The following is a 14,939-nucleotide window of genomic DNA, read 5'->3' as shown; positions in this document are numbered from 1 at the left end:
CCCCTGTCACTGCCCCTGCTCTACGTTCAGGTTCCTTAGAACTACAGTATAGAACTTTTTCATTTGCATCGTTTACAGGCTGCCTGTGTCCCTGTTATGCTCAGTAATGGATGGGAGCTGCCTTTCTCAGAAGTAATTGATTGGAACACAGCTGCTGTCATTGGAGATGAAAGATTGTTATTGCAGGTAAGAGGTAACTTTATGCAAACTTTTCAAAAGTTTAATAATGCACATACTACTATTTTAATATACAAATTACAGGATTAAGGGGTCTGACTGGAAGTTCCTAAACTGGCAGTAAACATTACTTCTTATCTGTCTTTAATTGCCTCTGGTCAAATGAATAAGGACACTGATGGACATTGTAGCACTTTAGAATGTTATTTTACATTTCAGGAACAATATTTGTGCTTTAAAACATTTCACCTCATTATTATTATTGTTATTTATTTATTTAAATGTTTTAAGTTTTAATGTGTAAATATGACAGAACTGCATCCAACAAAGGCGTTATTTTTGGACTGTACTTGTCATATCTGGTCAAACATCTGACCGTATAAACTATATTTTATTATTTTAGGGAGCTGGCTGGTTAAGGAAATCCCCTTTACGGGACGTGCTGCATTGCAAATCCGTTTAACGTGCAAAGAGTTGTATATATATATATAATTATATATTATTATATATATATATTATATATATATATATATATATATATAGAAGAGTTAAAATGTAACCCCCACTTAAAAGTACAGCATTTGTAAACATTTGAGGTATAAATAAAAAAAATTTTATTTATTTTATATCTATAATGAAATTCTATATATTTTTTTTTTTCTTTTGGATTTTTTTAACAGTGCCCTTGGCATTATTTTCAGCCTCAGTCAGCCCTGTAATAATGTTTCTGCTATGCTAGAGAGTGACCCACTCCATCCAGCATTGCTGGCACAGCACCTGAGCGGTTGCCCTGGGAAATGTTTTGTTATGTTACAGTCTCTCATTTCCTGTTTGGGGAATTGTGGGTGCTTTAATAAGGCCTATTTTAAGATATGTATTAGACGAGCTGTACCAGGAGATTACTTCCCAGGCTTCCAGCAATTATTTCAGTGCACATTTGTGCTTACCATTTTTTTTTCTTTTAGTTTTCTTGTTTTGTTTTGTTATCTCACTTGCCCTGCTGTGAGTCACTGTTAATGGCCTATGTGTTAAACTTTCCAAAAAAACAATGAAAAATGTCTCTTCTAATTGTAGACTCTAATTGGTTTTGTCCGGTCACACGTCCATGCTTGGTACATAATGGGAAATACATTCATAGACTGAAAACACAAAATCTGTTACAGGTTTCTGATTTGACACAGGTTTTTTTTGTTTTTTTTGTCAGGCCTTTATAACAATTTTCTTGAAAACCACTGTAGTTACAATTATAAATTGATATGTTTAGAATGTTGCCTAAACTGTTGTCAAAAATATGCAAGCCAAATGCAAGTGCCGTAGTGTCGGACAAATTATTTTAATATTCTAGATTTCCTCTGTCATTTCCATGTACAGTGAAATACATGTTAATAATATGTATTTTATAATATACATAGATAATAATAATTCTCAGTGCTGCATGCCAATACCATATATGTACTGTATTGAGCCGTTCAGTTCTAGGTGTGGTCTACATTTGCAAGCAAAGGTTACATTTTCTAAGTTGAAGAAATTGTTGATTTATGTGTTTAACTCAGTTGTCTTTACCGCCTTATTCTTCTTGCTTATCCCTTATCACAATTTACTACAAAATAGAATAAATCAAATTGCAAATGATAAAAATGGCCGTATACTTTACCTCACTTGGCTGTTCGTTGCTGCTTGCCATCTAGTGCATACCCTGCTTTGGCACGGGAAAGATGGTTAAGCATTTATTTTTATCAGAATGTACGGGAGGGAACATCCCCCTGAAACATGAGTTTAATTAGGTTTTGTTTTCAATCAATGACTCGCTGACCATTACTGTCTTGTCTTACAGGTCCCGTCAACAGTCAGGTCCATCCATCAGGACAAAATCCTAGCACTTAGACAGCAAACACAGTTCTTGTGGGAGGCATATTTTTCTTCAGTGGAGAAGATTGTATTGACTACTTTAGAGGCAAGTAAGAGACTATCGGTGGCTTCCAGCGCTATATGATATGCTGGTGAATGAGTAAGAAAAGAAGTATCATTGATGTTCTTGAATGGGGGGGGGGGGGGGGGGGGGGGGGGGGTGTTATGTCCCTTTGAAATTGGAAACCTCATATTCTTATTGTCTTCCTGTAACTGAATGGCCTAAGTATTTTACGACTTGCAACAGTACGAGTTTATACATGATATTTTCAACATTTACTTCAGGAAGCAAAACAAAAATGAAAAAAATTAGTCTCAATTTTTTTTTTATTCACAGTTTCTTTGCAGTTTACTGATACCGTTTTACCATATTTGATGAGGTTGACATCCTAGTTTGAACCTAGGCACTAAAACTGAGTTTGGAGGCTTTTTACTCTAGTATAATCTATTTTTATTGTTGTTGTTGTTGTTATTGTTTGTTGTTGTTATTTATTATTATTATTATTATTATTATTATTATTATTATTATTATATCTATTTTTACTGCTTCTTGAAGTATGTGTATAATCCTTTACCGTACCCGGTTGTTTACAGTCATTTTCATTTTAAGCAGTTAGAATGCCTGTCAACTATTAGAGAATTATTGCATATGAAGAATGCAGGTCATTTTCTGAAAGCTTTGAGATTATTGGAGAAAGGCATTAAGTGTATTCTCCATCAGTACTTCATTCAGGTACCAGCCGAACTGGTGTAAAATATTACAGAATTTTTTCTTTCATTTTTCTGGAAAATCACAGAAACCTTTTTCTTGACTATATGACAGCATACAATCTCAAACTCAATGTATCAGTACATGGTTACTGTGGTTGAATGATCAGCTGAGCTAAAGATTGGTTTTGCCTTTAACAACTACCTCAGATCTCTATAGGACATATGGTACATAAATCATATTCACCTGCATGATGAAGATTAAAATGTTCATGACTTATTCATAGCCACTTTGTTTCATTGTAGATCTATGTAGATATTGACCTCAGGAGCGTGTATTTTTAATATTGTTTAATAATATGTTAATATGACAGAATGACAGAGTGGCCTACCAGTTTTGGGCTCATACTGTCTTTATCTTCAGTGATTATACTGATTGTGTAGCATACATAATATACTGATCGTGTAACGTACGGGCAGCTCTACCCCGCCTCCCCTCAAAATATCTCAATCACAAAGTTTAGGGTTAGCCCTTTGTTGCAGCAACCCAGTCAATTCTGGTAGGGAATCATTTAAAATTGTTCTTTATGGTGCAAAAGTATGTGAAAAAGTAACTAACGTTATGTTCCACCAAAATGCCACCTACAACGGTTTTTTCTTCTTTGTTTTTTTCTTCTACAGATCATTCAGGATAGAATTTTCAACCACATATCACGCAACAGCTTACACTGGAACAGACACCCAGGGGCACTGTTTGCATTGCCACAGTATTCTGCTTATCTTGGAGATTTTCCTTTCTACTATGGAGATCTTGGTAGGTGTTGTGAACCAGTACCCTGGTCTCTGGATTTGGTACTGAGAGTGTCAGATTGAAGGAAATACAAACATTGCTTTACAAGCTGTGAGGTGCTCCACTCCCAGCTCCCAGATATATTACTCAATGGCCTTGGATAATGTTGTAGTGGATGTTGTTTCATGTTTTGTTTAAGTTTTCGTAAAACTGTTCTAGGCTGTTGTAGGATTATTTTAATAACTTTTGTAGAGGATTTCAGGCGTATCAAATACATGCATATAAACAGAATTCATCAGTTAAATTTTTGATTTGAGGCCCAATAGTTCAGCTCCTCAAAAAGAGAGAATATTGACGGAAGCAGCGTTTACGAGAACTTCCGTTTCCAAAGGTTCCATTATGACATTGCCTTATAGTTTGATCTACCTGAAACCAATAAAGATTGTGTGCTGATTCACCTATGTTTTTTTTTTTTTTTAGGAATCAAACCTTCTACCAAGTTTACTGCAGTGATCCATGCAGTGACTCCACTGGTTTCTCAGTCACAGCCGATTCTGAAACTCCTTGTAGCTGTGTCCAAGTCTCAGTACTGCGCACAGGTAAGGTCCAGTGAGGACCAGCATGTTATGTTTTTCTTTGACTTTTTAATACTGACATAAAGCTGTTAAGAGTTTGAGACAGTTTCTTAGGAAGTGTTCTCTTAAATATTTTTTTTTAAAAGATAGTTACACTGAATATGATCATTTCTTGACCGAAGTCTTTTGCTCAGGTACTCCCCTTGCATTACAGCTGAAACATCCCCAAATTGTAAAACACTCAAAGAATGCCCTCATCAAACTCGGTCACAACTGGACAAGTGATTCTTAAGATATATGCAACACTTTGATGTGAATACGTTAATACCCACCCATATCTTTGATGGGGATGTGCAAAATTGGAAGCTGACTTTTTTTTTTTTATCCTTAATGAAGAAATGGAGTGAAGTGTTTCAGTTCAGAATACTCCACCATATCCAGTTATTTGCAGTGATTCTTCTTGTTGCTAAGCAATTACAATGCCGGTCGACATAATGAAGGGTGCCGATCATTGCAGTACAAGTGTGAGCTGTCGGTTAACAAGCAGGTTTTAAAAAAAACACAAAAAAAACAGGACAAGCTTATTTACCGTAACACTGCTTTAAATAATTTGGCAGTGCTTTTAAAGGGAAACAAGTACTAACACCCCAAATCCTTACTGATAATGTACGTACTGCACTGAAATAGCTTCAAATGAAAAACTCCTATCAAGTAACTTAATATACTGTTGCCTGACCTCTTGAATGATTTATTCACAATCACTGTTATCCATTTCTTGAACAATAGCAGCAATTTCAGAAACTGTGAAGTTTTACAGGAGAATACCAGGGTAAAGCAGTTGTAAACCTAGCTCAAACTTCATTCATTTTTATGCTTATGGGTAATAGGTTCAGTATTTATTTAAAGAGGTGTTCTGTAAAATATGTAAATGTATATGTAGTATTAACCTGTCTGTGGTGGTATTTGGTTGGAAGTATTCAAATGACAGAGAAACCCTAGTGTTTCTATCCATTAGTCACTGTTATATCTACCCGTGTAGAGATCTTATTCTAAAATATCTTCGATTTTTCACATTATTTTATCTTAAAGCTGCAGCCATATGTTTTGTATCAAGTGTTCTCTATTCCAGTGAGCGTCACTGAGCTAGCAGAACTCTGCTGAAATGGATGTGCAGTGTGTATTCAGCCTGTCCTGTTGGAATAGTTTGTTTGACAATTGAATCATTAATCCGCTTAATATCTGACTTTTTGGAATCTGCTATCATGTAAAAGAGACCCCTGTGTATTCAACAAAAACAAACCCATTTGATTAATGTTGCCTATCTGGAAAGAATTGTGCTGTTCTCCTCCCCTCCCTTTTTGAAGACTTAAATCTGCAGCAGCCTCAGGTTATGAAAATCATATCCAAGCTTGTAGATCAAGGTAGCAAAACAAGAATACAATACATGCCACTTCTCATCCCCCGCAGAGGAGGAGATTGCCAGTGATAGGGCTATAGTGGAGACGGTTGTACGTGGTTACCGTATACATGTACACTTTACATATATGTGGAAAACTGCTTCTACAATTGTGATGAAACTTAATGTTAACATTACTTAACAAAAGTATTGGATTTAGGAATATATGGTGACTTATTTCTGAATAGGCATTTGTCCATCTGTATGTCACAGTTATGTTTTTACATATATCTATGAAAAAAAAGCTTATATTGTGATGAAATCTGGTATTAACAATATTTAGCAGAAGTTATGTCACATATTGTTAATCATTCACTTTAATATACGTTACCATTATACAGTACTATCCCCTTTGCCTACTTATGACATGCGTGTGTTAAATACCTCTTGTCTAATTTACATTAAAGCATCATTGTCATGGCCTACTCTATACTATTCTCTACATAATGTTGATATACATCAGGCCATTAACAGATGGCTGTAATTGTGAAATTACAGCTGAGTCAGGGGATGTGTGATGCTGACATGTTTTTTTTTTTTTTTCAGGTTATTGTTTTGTGGAACTGTGACAAGCCCTTGCCAGCCAAACACCGCTGGCCACCTACATCTGTGCCTGTCATAGTAATAGAAGGAGAGAACAAGGTAAGATAAGAAAAAAAAAAAAAAAAAAAAAAAACTATGTTACATCTCAGGCACTTCAGTCAGCCATGCAGTAAACTGGAGAGAGCTGCGTGCCATGGGACTGTACACGCAGAATTATATTCTCATCCTCATGGCCTAGTTTTGACGTGGTTCCATGAGTCACCATGGAACATGCAGTGTTTCTTAGTGTTGAAAAACACAATTGCATAATCATATAGCACAGGCTGTCTGCACATTCTGCATATGAAAGGTTTAGTTAGTGGATAACCTGCTTTCTTAATCCTTGAGGGGGGGGGGGGGTTGGATTGGGAGGTGTGAGTGTAGTTGCTGCCAACTTGAACTAGAACTTGAGTATGTATGTAAAGAGCTTATGGGAGTTGGGAAATTCTTTTCCCATTATTACCGTTACCATTGTTTTCTTGCTTAAGGACTGTAAATTTAGCAAAGCTGTAAGCTGTGTATTTTTTAAAAAAAAAGAGCCTCTGCAAAATGCAGTTACTCCAGGTGTTTAAAGGATTAGGAAATTCGAGATATGCAAAGTACAATGTAAAGCAGAGCTGCTGTGTTCGGTTCTCTCGCAGTGACAGCCATAGGGGTTTTGCTTTTGAAATCCTAGATGTGCGTTTTCATTAGATGCTCGCATTGCTGAAAAATAGATTTCAGAATCCTATGTGTTTCCTTACATGTGGCATACTGTAGATGGTAGGTGTTTCTGAAGGTTAACTGAATAAGAAGAATGACACTGTAGAGCATCTAGGAGTGAACTAAAGCCACCACTTAGCTAAACAACACATGACAAACAAGCATTGGTATAACATACAATTACTGTGTTTAACACCAGGCTCTGACCTTGGGATAAAAAACTGTTTTACACTTAATGCACTTCACACTGCTCATTTCCAGCAGTTTACTGAATGAAATGGAGCAGGTGCCCATGAACAAACATTAAGAGCATATTGTTGTTGCTCATTTTATGTTTGTAAAATGTGGATTTTACGTAACAGCTGGGGAGAGTGTTCAAAGACATTTATAATTCAACCCAAGTAAGTTGTAACTGTTCCTGGTTGACACACAGAACTGTACTGTAGCTGTGATGGAAACTGTATCATTGGCCCTCTGTTGTACAGGTTACTGGGTTACCAAACGGGCAAAATGGTGACAGCTCTTTAAAAAATTATTTGAAATTATTTAACACCTTTTCCAAAAAGCCAGTGATGTTCTGTTGATAATTGAAAGGCTATTGACTTTCTCAGGAATCATATGAGCAGTGTATTGTTAAAAGCTCTGCACGGTTCTTGGGTTGTTCCAGGTGGGTGTATACAGTAGGAGCTGCTCAGCAAAATTGCTCAGACTGTAAATTACACCTTTTTTTAAAAAAAAAAAGATTTTAAGGAGTAATCTTTTAGATTTGCTATGCAATAAATGTGAATATATATTAATGGCCTTTATACATATATATATTTATAAATACAATCTTACACACCACTAGTGTAAGAACAGAGGTTCCCAACCTGTGAACCCTGAATTATCCCCAACATAATACAACTGTTTCACACTCCTACTGTAAAGCATCAATATGCATCTCAACACAGAAAGACAATATCAACATATTTTGCACAAAAGATTTGTGTAGCAATGCAGTGTTTCAATGTGGGGTGAGGTGGGGAGGGGCAATCCTTCAACATCAAGGTTGTGATCCATTATACAGGGTGCACAACCTAAGGCCTGTGGTTCAACATACAGCCCCACAATACAGGGATGATTAATAAGGTAAGGCAAGAAAGCAACGGTTGTGTAATTTATATTTAACAGTGTCTTATTAATTAAAATAGCAAATGTATTATCAAAGTCCAAGAACACAACTTCTTATGACCAAGCCCTATTGTCATGCCCTAGGTTGTGCTAGAGAATATATAATGTTGTTGCACAGCGCCCTCTACGGCACGTATGAACAAACACGTGTTGAAAACTAAAACGTTGATGGAGAGCTACTAGACTTCAGTTCCGTAATTTAATTTGGAAAGATAATATTTTGAAATATAGGGCTGCACTGTCCTCAGCAAGATCAGTGTATTATTCAAATCTCATTGAAATAAACTAGTATAATCTATTTCAGTCTATAGCTAAATTAACTAATCTTCCTCCAGAGTCTGTCCAATCAAACTCTCTTATCACGTGTAAGTTGTAATTAGGAATCGGATATCCAACAGCGTGCCAAATTTAGATGCATCATCAAACTATGCTACTTTTACCTTTGGTTGCACTACACCAATCCAGATTTTTGAGCATGTTTCTTCAGTTAGTCAAATGAATCTGGCTAATATTGTTAAGAAGATGAAATCAACTACATGTTCGTCAGATCCAATCCCTACTCCACTTTTTAAAGAAGTATTCTCCAAAATAAGTACCAAGACATTAAAAATTGTTTACAGCTCCTTTTTTATCAGGTATTATTTCAAGACTGCAGTGGTAAAACCACTGCTCAAGAAATCTACCTTAGATCACAATTAATAATAATAATAATAATAATAATAATAATAATATTAATAACAACAATAATAATATTCATCTATTTTTATATAGCACCTTTCATAGTGGACCACCATTACAAAGCACTTTACAAGATACGAGACTGGGGTGTGTGAACTATGCATCAGCTGCAGAGTCATTTACAACAACGTCTCACCCAAAAGACAGAGCACAAGGAGGTTAAGTGACTTGCTGGAGGTCACACAATGAGTCAGTGGCTGAGTTGGGATTTTAACCGGGTACCTGCTGATTACAAGCCAGTTTCTTTAACCACTGGACCACACAGCTGTCTATATTAAGAAGAATGTTCTTAATAACTACAGGCCTATTTCAAATCTTCAATTTCTGTCAAGTTTTAGAAAGAGCAACAACAAATTTCTTGCAGTTCATAACATACATGAGAAATTTCAGCCTGGGTTTCGGCCTTATCATAGCACCGAGACAGCACTAGAGGGGTTAATGATGTGTTGTTGTCATTTGACATGGGCACACCTTCAGTCCTTACACAATTAGATTTAAGTGCTGCGTTTGACACTATTGGTCATTCTGTTTTAATTGATTGCCTTGAAAAACTGGTAGGACTGTCAGGTCAAACAGGTTGCAATTTTTAAAATAGAGGAGGTGACATCGTTTTTTGTCAAAGGTTACATGCGGGGTCCCACAGGACTCAATTCTTGGCCTGACTGTTTTCTTTGTATATGCTGCCACTGGCCAATATCATTCGTAGATTTGGGGTTCATTTTCATTGCTACACTGATGATACACAGCTGTTTTTGTCCTTGAAACAGGGTGACACCTCAGCTGCAAATATTGAGTACCTGTCTTGCTAACTTTATCAATGCTTAACTCAGATAAAACAGAAGTGATGATTCTGTCATCTCAGAAGCAACAGAGTAATATGTCTGGTTTACTCCTTGTTGGCTTCTCTTATGAACTTGCAAACAAAATGAGAAATTTAGGTGTGATCATCGACCCCCACCTTTCTTTTGAGACACAAATCAGAAAAATTACAAACATTTATTTTTATCATCTAAGAAAAATTCCCAAATTGAGAAGTGTTTTTTCCCCATTCAGATACTGAGAGATTGATGCATACTTTTGTGTCTTCTAGAACTGATTATTGTAATGCCCTATTCTGTGATGTTCTTAGCTATGTTATATCTCGACTGCAACTTATACAAAATGCTGCAGCTAGGATTGTAACTTGGACTAAGAGACAAGGTCACAATACTCCTGTGCGAGCATCTCTGAACTGGCTTCTAGTCCGATTTCAGGGTAGATTTTAAGGTGTTGCTTTTAATTTATAAGGCATTAAATGACCTTGTACCATCGTATTTAAAAGATCTTTTATTCCCAAATATTCCTAGACACTCACTCAGATCACAGAATGCCAGGTTGCTTACTGTCCTACAAATTAAAAAAACAAAAAACAAAAAAAAAAAACACAGGTGGTAGAGCATTAACTTATAAGACCGAAAAACTGTGGAATCATCTGTCTGGCTCTGCAAGGGAAGCACAGTGTCTCACTGCTTTTAAAACAAGATTAAAAACACACTTTTATAATGTAGTGTTTTTATGCTAAAATTATCCTTTTATTCTTTGCCTTGTTTTACTGTTCTATGTGTTTTTTTTCTTTAGTTTTTATTGATTTTCTTGCTTTCTCATAATATTTGTAATGTTTTTGTGTGAAGCGCTTTGCAACACTTTATTTTGAAAGGCTTCTTATTAAAAATAAAGATTATTATTATTATTATTATTATTATTATTATTATTATTATTATTATTATTATTATTGCATTCTCAAGGAAAAGACATAAAGTGATATCTGGTATTATTGGAGCTACAGAAAAGTGGAGTGTATTTTTTAAATGTGAACCATTGCTACACGTGTGTTTCCTATTGTCGTTTTTATTATATTGTACATTTCATTCTGGTTAACTGGAGGTTATTTTTTTTTCAGATCATGGGCAGTCGCTTTCAGCCCTATGACACTATACTCACTGATGCTGTACTGAGTCTTGATGAGGACACAGTATTGTCAACCACAGAGGTTAGTATAAAACCAGGTTGAAAAACCCACCTTGTATTATTAAGCCATTTTAAAGTGAAAACCTTATTCTTAATAACAAAGCCTATACTCCCACATCCCCTGAAAGAGTCAACTGAAGTTAGAAAGTTTATTTCACAAGCATTGGAATTAAGCACAGGCAGATACTGTAAATAAGGTTACACAATATAACTTTTGAGAACAGGTCTTGTTTAAAATGTATCCAGGCTTAACCCATTTCTTAGATAAGCATCCCTTTTACCCATTGTCAAGTTTGGAGCAATGCCATACAGCATTGCTTACTTCAAGCATGGCAAGGTCGCTGGAACTAGGGGTGCTGGGGGTGTGGCTTCCATCATATACAGGGGTTACAGTTTTGTTCAATGGCTTTCAGCACCCCAACTTTAAAAATCATTCCAGTGCCACTGATGCATGGTTACCATGTTGAGAAAATATCTTTACTGAACATATTCCTGATAATCAGGAGTAAAATAATATACATTTGAAGTGCTGCAAAGTTAATGTCTCGGAAGGCTGAAATGAATTCACTTTTAGCTAGAATACGGTTGGTTTTTGGAAAATAGACATATGCAATAAACATTTTTAATTTGGCTTCTCTTCCTCAATGATGGCTCTGCTATTGCTCTCTTACTGCATGTTTTTTTTTTTAAAGTATTTTCCTAAAATTTCATCCCCCGCGCCCCCAACCACCCCCCCCCCCCCTTTTGGGACATTAGTTTAAAATTCATATATTGAGAAAGTATTGTTTGGGTGCAGTCCCCAAACTAATTAACTGTTTCTTTTTGTAACAGTTTAAAAGAAATATCCAGGCATTTAAGTTAACACTTGGGGAGTTTGTATTTATTGATTTTTTTTTTTTATTTTTTTTTTTTAACACAAAGGAGCACGGCCAAAAGATATAAATCCTTTTGCAATTATCCAAAACAGCATTTGCACTCTGCAAATTAAATTAAACTTTTTCAAGTAAAGGTAAGTGTTGCCGAGTTCACCTAAGGGCAGGATTGAGTTCCTATTTAGGCTTTGTGAATTAACGCAAAATTGATACATCTGATAAACATACCCAATTTCTCACTACAAGCACTCCTGTAAACGTATATGGTGGACATTTGCATTGATTTTATTCTTTTCCATTAAATGTATGGCTCCCAGATGAGTTGCTGAAAAGTTAAAAGAATAAACCACTGTCCAACCTTGTGATACGACCTGGCTTACTGTATGCTAATTGGCTAGTCCACATGTCTACATGCTGTAGTTAACACTAATTTAAGGATCGTATTTTCTCTATATATGTTTCCAAAATGAATCTTCTATGACTATCCCCTCCTCCCCATCAATAATACTATTTTCATAGTGCTTCCTCGTTATGACTGGAGAGAGCTAGTATATGGTAATCCGCCTTATAATTAGAGTGCAAGCATGTAAAATGGTGTTGTGGGTAAAATATAAGCATGGTCGTTAGCACTTAGTATAACAAGGGAGTGCTTTACCTGTACCCCAAAAACACACACTCATTACTCATGCCTAGAAAAGCTACTGTTTTTCATGAAGGGGCACAGACACTATCTGCCATACCAATACATCCTAATAATTTATTTATCAGCACTTTAAATCATTTATTTCGCGGAAAGTGCTGAGAAGCAGAGAAGAAATAGGTATAGTTACATGTCTTCGCCATTGACAAAGTAACGTAGAAGCAGCTGCATAGAAGCTCCTTTAGGGGTGAAGTGAGAAGGTGTGTCAGTCTCCTTTGAGAATAAAAGCTATTTGGAATTTCATGCCCCTTTACATAAGCTTTCTTTGTGGGGATTTTGTCTGCATTTCCATTCTGTCCCTGTCATTTATAATACAGTCAAACAAAGGCTGCTGATTTGTGATCATATCAGAAAGCTACAGTGTGCATCAGGAACTTGCTGCAAAGTAATTCAATATATAATTCTGAAAATGATATTAACATTCTTGTAACTGTGCGAGTTTTCAGTTTAGTAATGTATTTAAATAAATGCGTGCATGTATGTATTTTTAAAGAACATTGAGACAGACTAAAGGTCTTTACACAAACGATTCATTTTCTTAAAGGAAAATGTTTATTTTTTCATCCTAAAATGTTAACTTATGTTGCTTGTGACCTATTTTTATAACATTTTTTTTCCTTTCATAAAGTGTCAATACATTGATCAATCTGTCGCACAATATTTCAGATGCATGCTTTAGTATAAGCCAGCACTGATAGTTTTGGTTTTGATGTTTCAGTTACCATTTCAGTTGTCTCATCGCTGTGGGTTTAAATTTCTTAATTTTACAGTAGTCTTCCATATAGCTGGCTTAAACTGGCATAAACAGAGACGTAGTTTCACCTCTACATGTATTTCTGTATGCTGGTTGTATAAATTTGTACATGGATCAATATCTGTGTTTACCCTTTAAATTTACTAAGCTATGAAAATAATTTTATTGTAGCTTACAGCTTTATTTCATTCGCTAAAATAGGTCCCACGTATTACTTGTCAGCATGAGCCTCTTGTGCTGCACCTTTTCTCCTCTCGTGCGTGTGTATTTGAGCTGACACTTGTATGAAAGGCATGTTCATCATCATTTCTGCCCCCTTGAGGGTTGCCTGAGATGGGTGTAAAAAAAAAACCACAACATTTATTTAACACACTCCACCCAGTGTAATCTGCTGCTGCCTCTTTTAGCTCATAACAGCCACATAAAAGCAGCGTGCACCTGCATATCTGAAATGGAATAAGGCTGTTCTCCCCTTGCCAGACTCCCCTTCAAGTTTTTAACACTGACATCAAAGAGTGCTGGGTGTTGGGTCTGATTTCTTAATGAGCTGTAAAGGCAAGGTGAAAAAATACTTCGATTAGGATAATGGATTCACAGTTTTTTGTTTTTCAACTTGCCAAGTCATTGGAATTACAAAGTTGTTTTTCAGTTTCACATTGTAATAGACCTCTTTCTAATAATGATGAATTCGCCTGTTGAAATCCTAGGAAAAGTAAAGACAGTGGACTCTTTGTGTTATCTAAACTGCTACATATTATAACACTGACACCCTAAATTGTATACCCTGTGCTATCATGGAGCTCTGTAAACCATATTTATTAATGTCTTTAGTAATGTAATAAAAGGGTTGATTTAAACATGCCTATGTGATTAATACAGTTTAAAGAGCCCATAAACAAGGCTTTCAAAAAATATTTCCTTTTTTGCTAGCATAACAACCTTCTTGTAAGCTTCAGATAATTTTTTTGACAATAGTTTATTTTTCAAGACATTTGCTTTGAGTCAGCCCTTTAACTTTGCCACAACACTGTAGATTGTAGATTGACTCCCTGTGCGGCAGGTGTTTTTATCCCTAAGATGTGCAGGAAAGTGAGTTTGGTGGCACTAATGGCTGTTGCTAGGAGATTGAGTAACATGCGGTGGAAGTGAAAAAAAAAGTCTTGAAGACAGATAAAACAGACTTGAGGGGAGTTAGAGGAATTGAGACAAAAAGCAGAATCATGGTGTGGCGTTACACTCAGCCCTTTGGATTTAACCATACATTTGATAATCCTCCTTAATGGTGCACTTTTCTCAAATGAACGCAATCTTATAAACTGGTTTGTACTTGCTGCTTGGGACAGATTTAGCTGGTATAAACCCGCATTTTGTCTGCATGTCTAGGCAAGTGGAAGGTCATAAGCGGTCACAATTAACTCATATACAGTGCCTTGCAAAAGTATTCAGACCCCTGACCAATTCTCTCATATTACTGAATTGCAAATGGTACATTGAACTTTCGTTCTGTTCGATATTTTATTTTAAAACACTTAAACTCAAAATCAATCATTGTAAGGTGACAATGGTTTTATGTTGGGAAATATTTTTAAGAAAAAGTATAAGTATAAGTATTAAACCCCCACACATTAACATTTGGTAGAGCTACCTTTCGCTGCAATAGCAGCTTTAAGTCTTTTGGGGTAAGTATGTACCAGCTTTGCACACAGTGTCAGAGTGATTTTGGCCCATTCTTCTTGGCAGATTTGCTCCAGGTTGTTCAAGTTGGTTGGACGACGCTTGTGGACCGTAATTTTCAAATAG

General features: G+C 35.9%; 1 protein-coding gene across 1 annotated transcript in view; it reads left to right on the top strand.

Annotated features, from left to right (window-relative positions):
• The window catches only part of LOC121313281 (exostosin-1-like), a 113,843-nt gene that overhangs the window by 88,738 nt on the left and 10,166 nt on the right, over positions 1 to 14,939 (top strand). The window contains exons 3-8 of the mRNA XM_041245652.1: positions 79 to 186; positions 2,012 to 2,131; positions 3,475 to 3,607; positions 4,064 to 4,182; positions 6,161 to 6,256; positions 10,746 to 10,835. Of these exons, the coding sequence (XP_041101586.1) occupies positions 79 to 186; positions 2,012 to 2,131; positions 3,475 to 3,607; positions 4,064 to 4,182; positions 6,161 to 6,256; positions 10,746 to 10,835 (666 nt within the window). The remainder of the gene's footprint in view (positions 1 to 78; positions 187 to 2,011; positions 2,132 to 3,474; positions 3,608 to 4,063; positions 4,183 to 6,160; positions 6,257 to 10,745; positions 10,836 to 14,939) is intronic.

The sequence above is a fragment of the Polyodon spathula genome, chromosome 3 (genome assembly GCF_017654505.1).
Source record: "Polyodon spathula isolate WHYD16114869_AA chromosome 3, ASM1765450v1, whole genome shotgun sequence".
Taxonomy (NCBI): Eukaryota; Metazoa; Chordata; class Actinopteri; order Acipenseriformes; family Polyodontidae; genus Polyodon; species Polyodon spathula.
The sequence above is the reverse complement of the archived record's forward strand: the minus strand, read 5'-3'. Positions and strand labels throughout refer to the sequence as shown.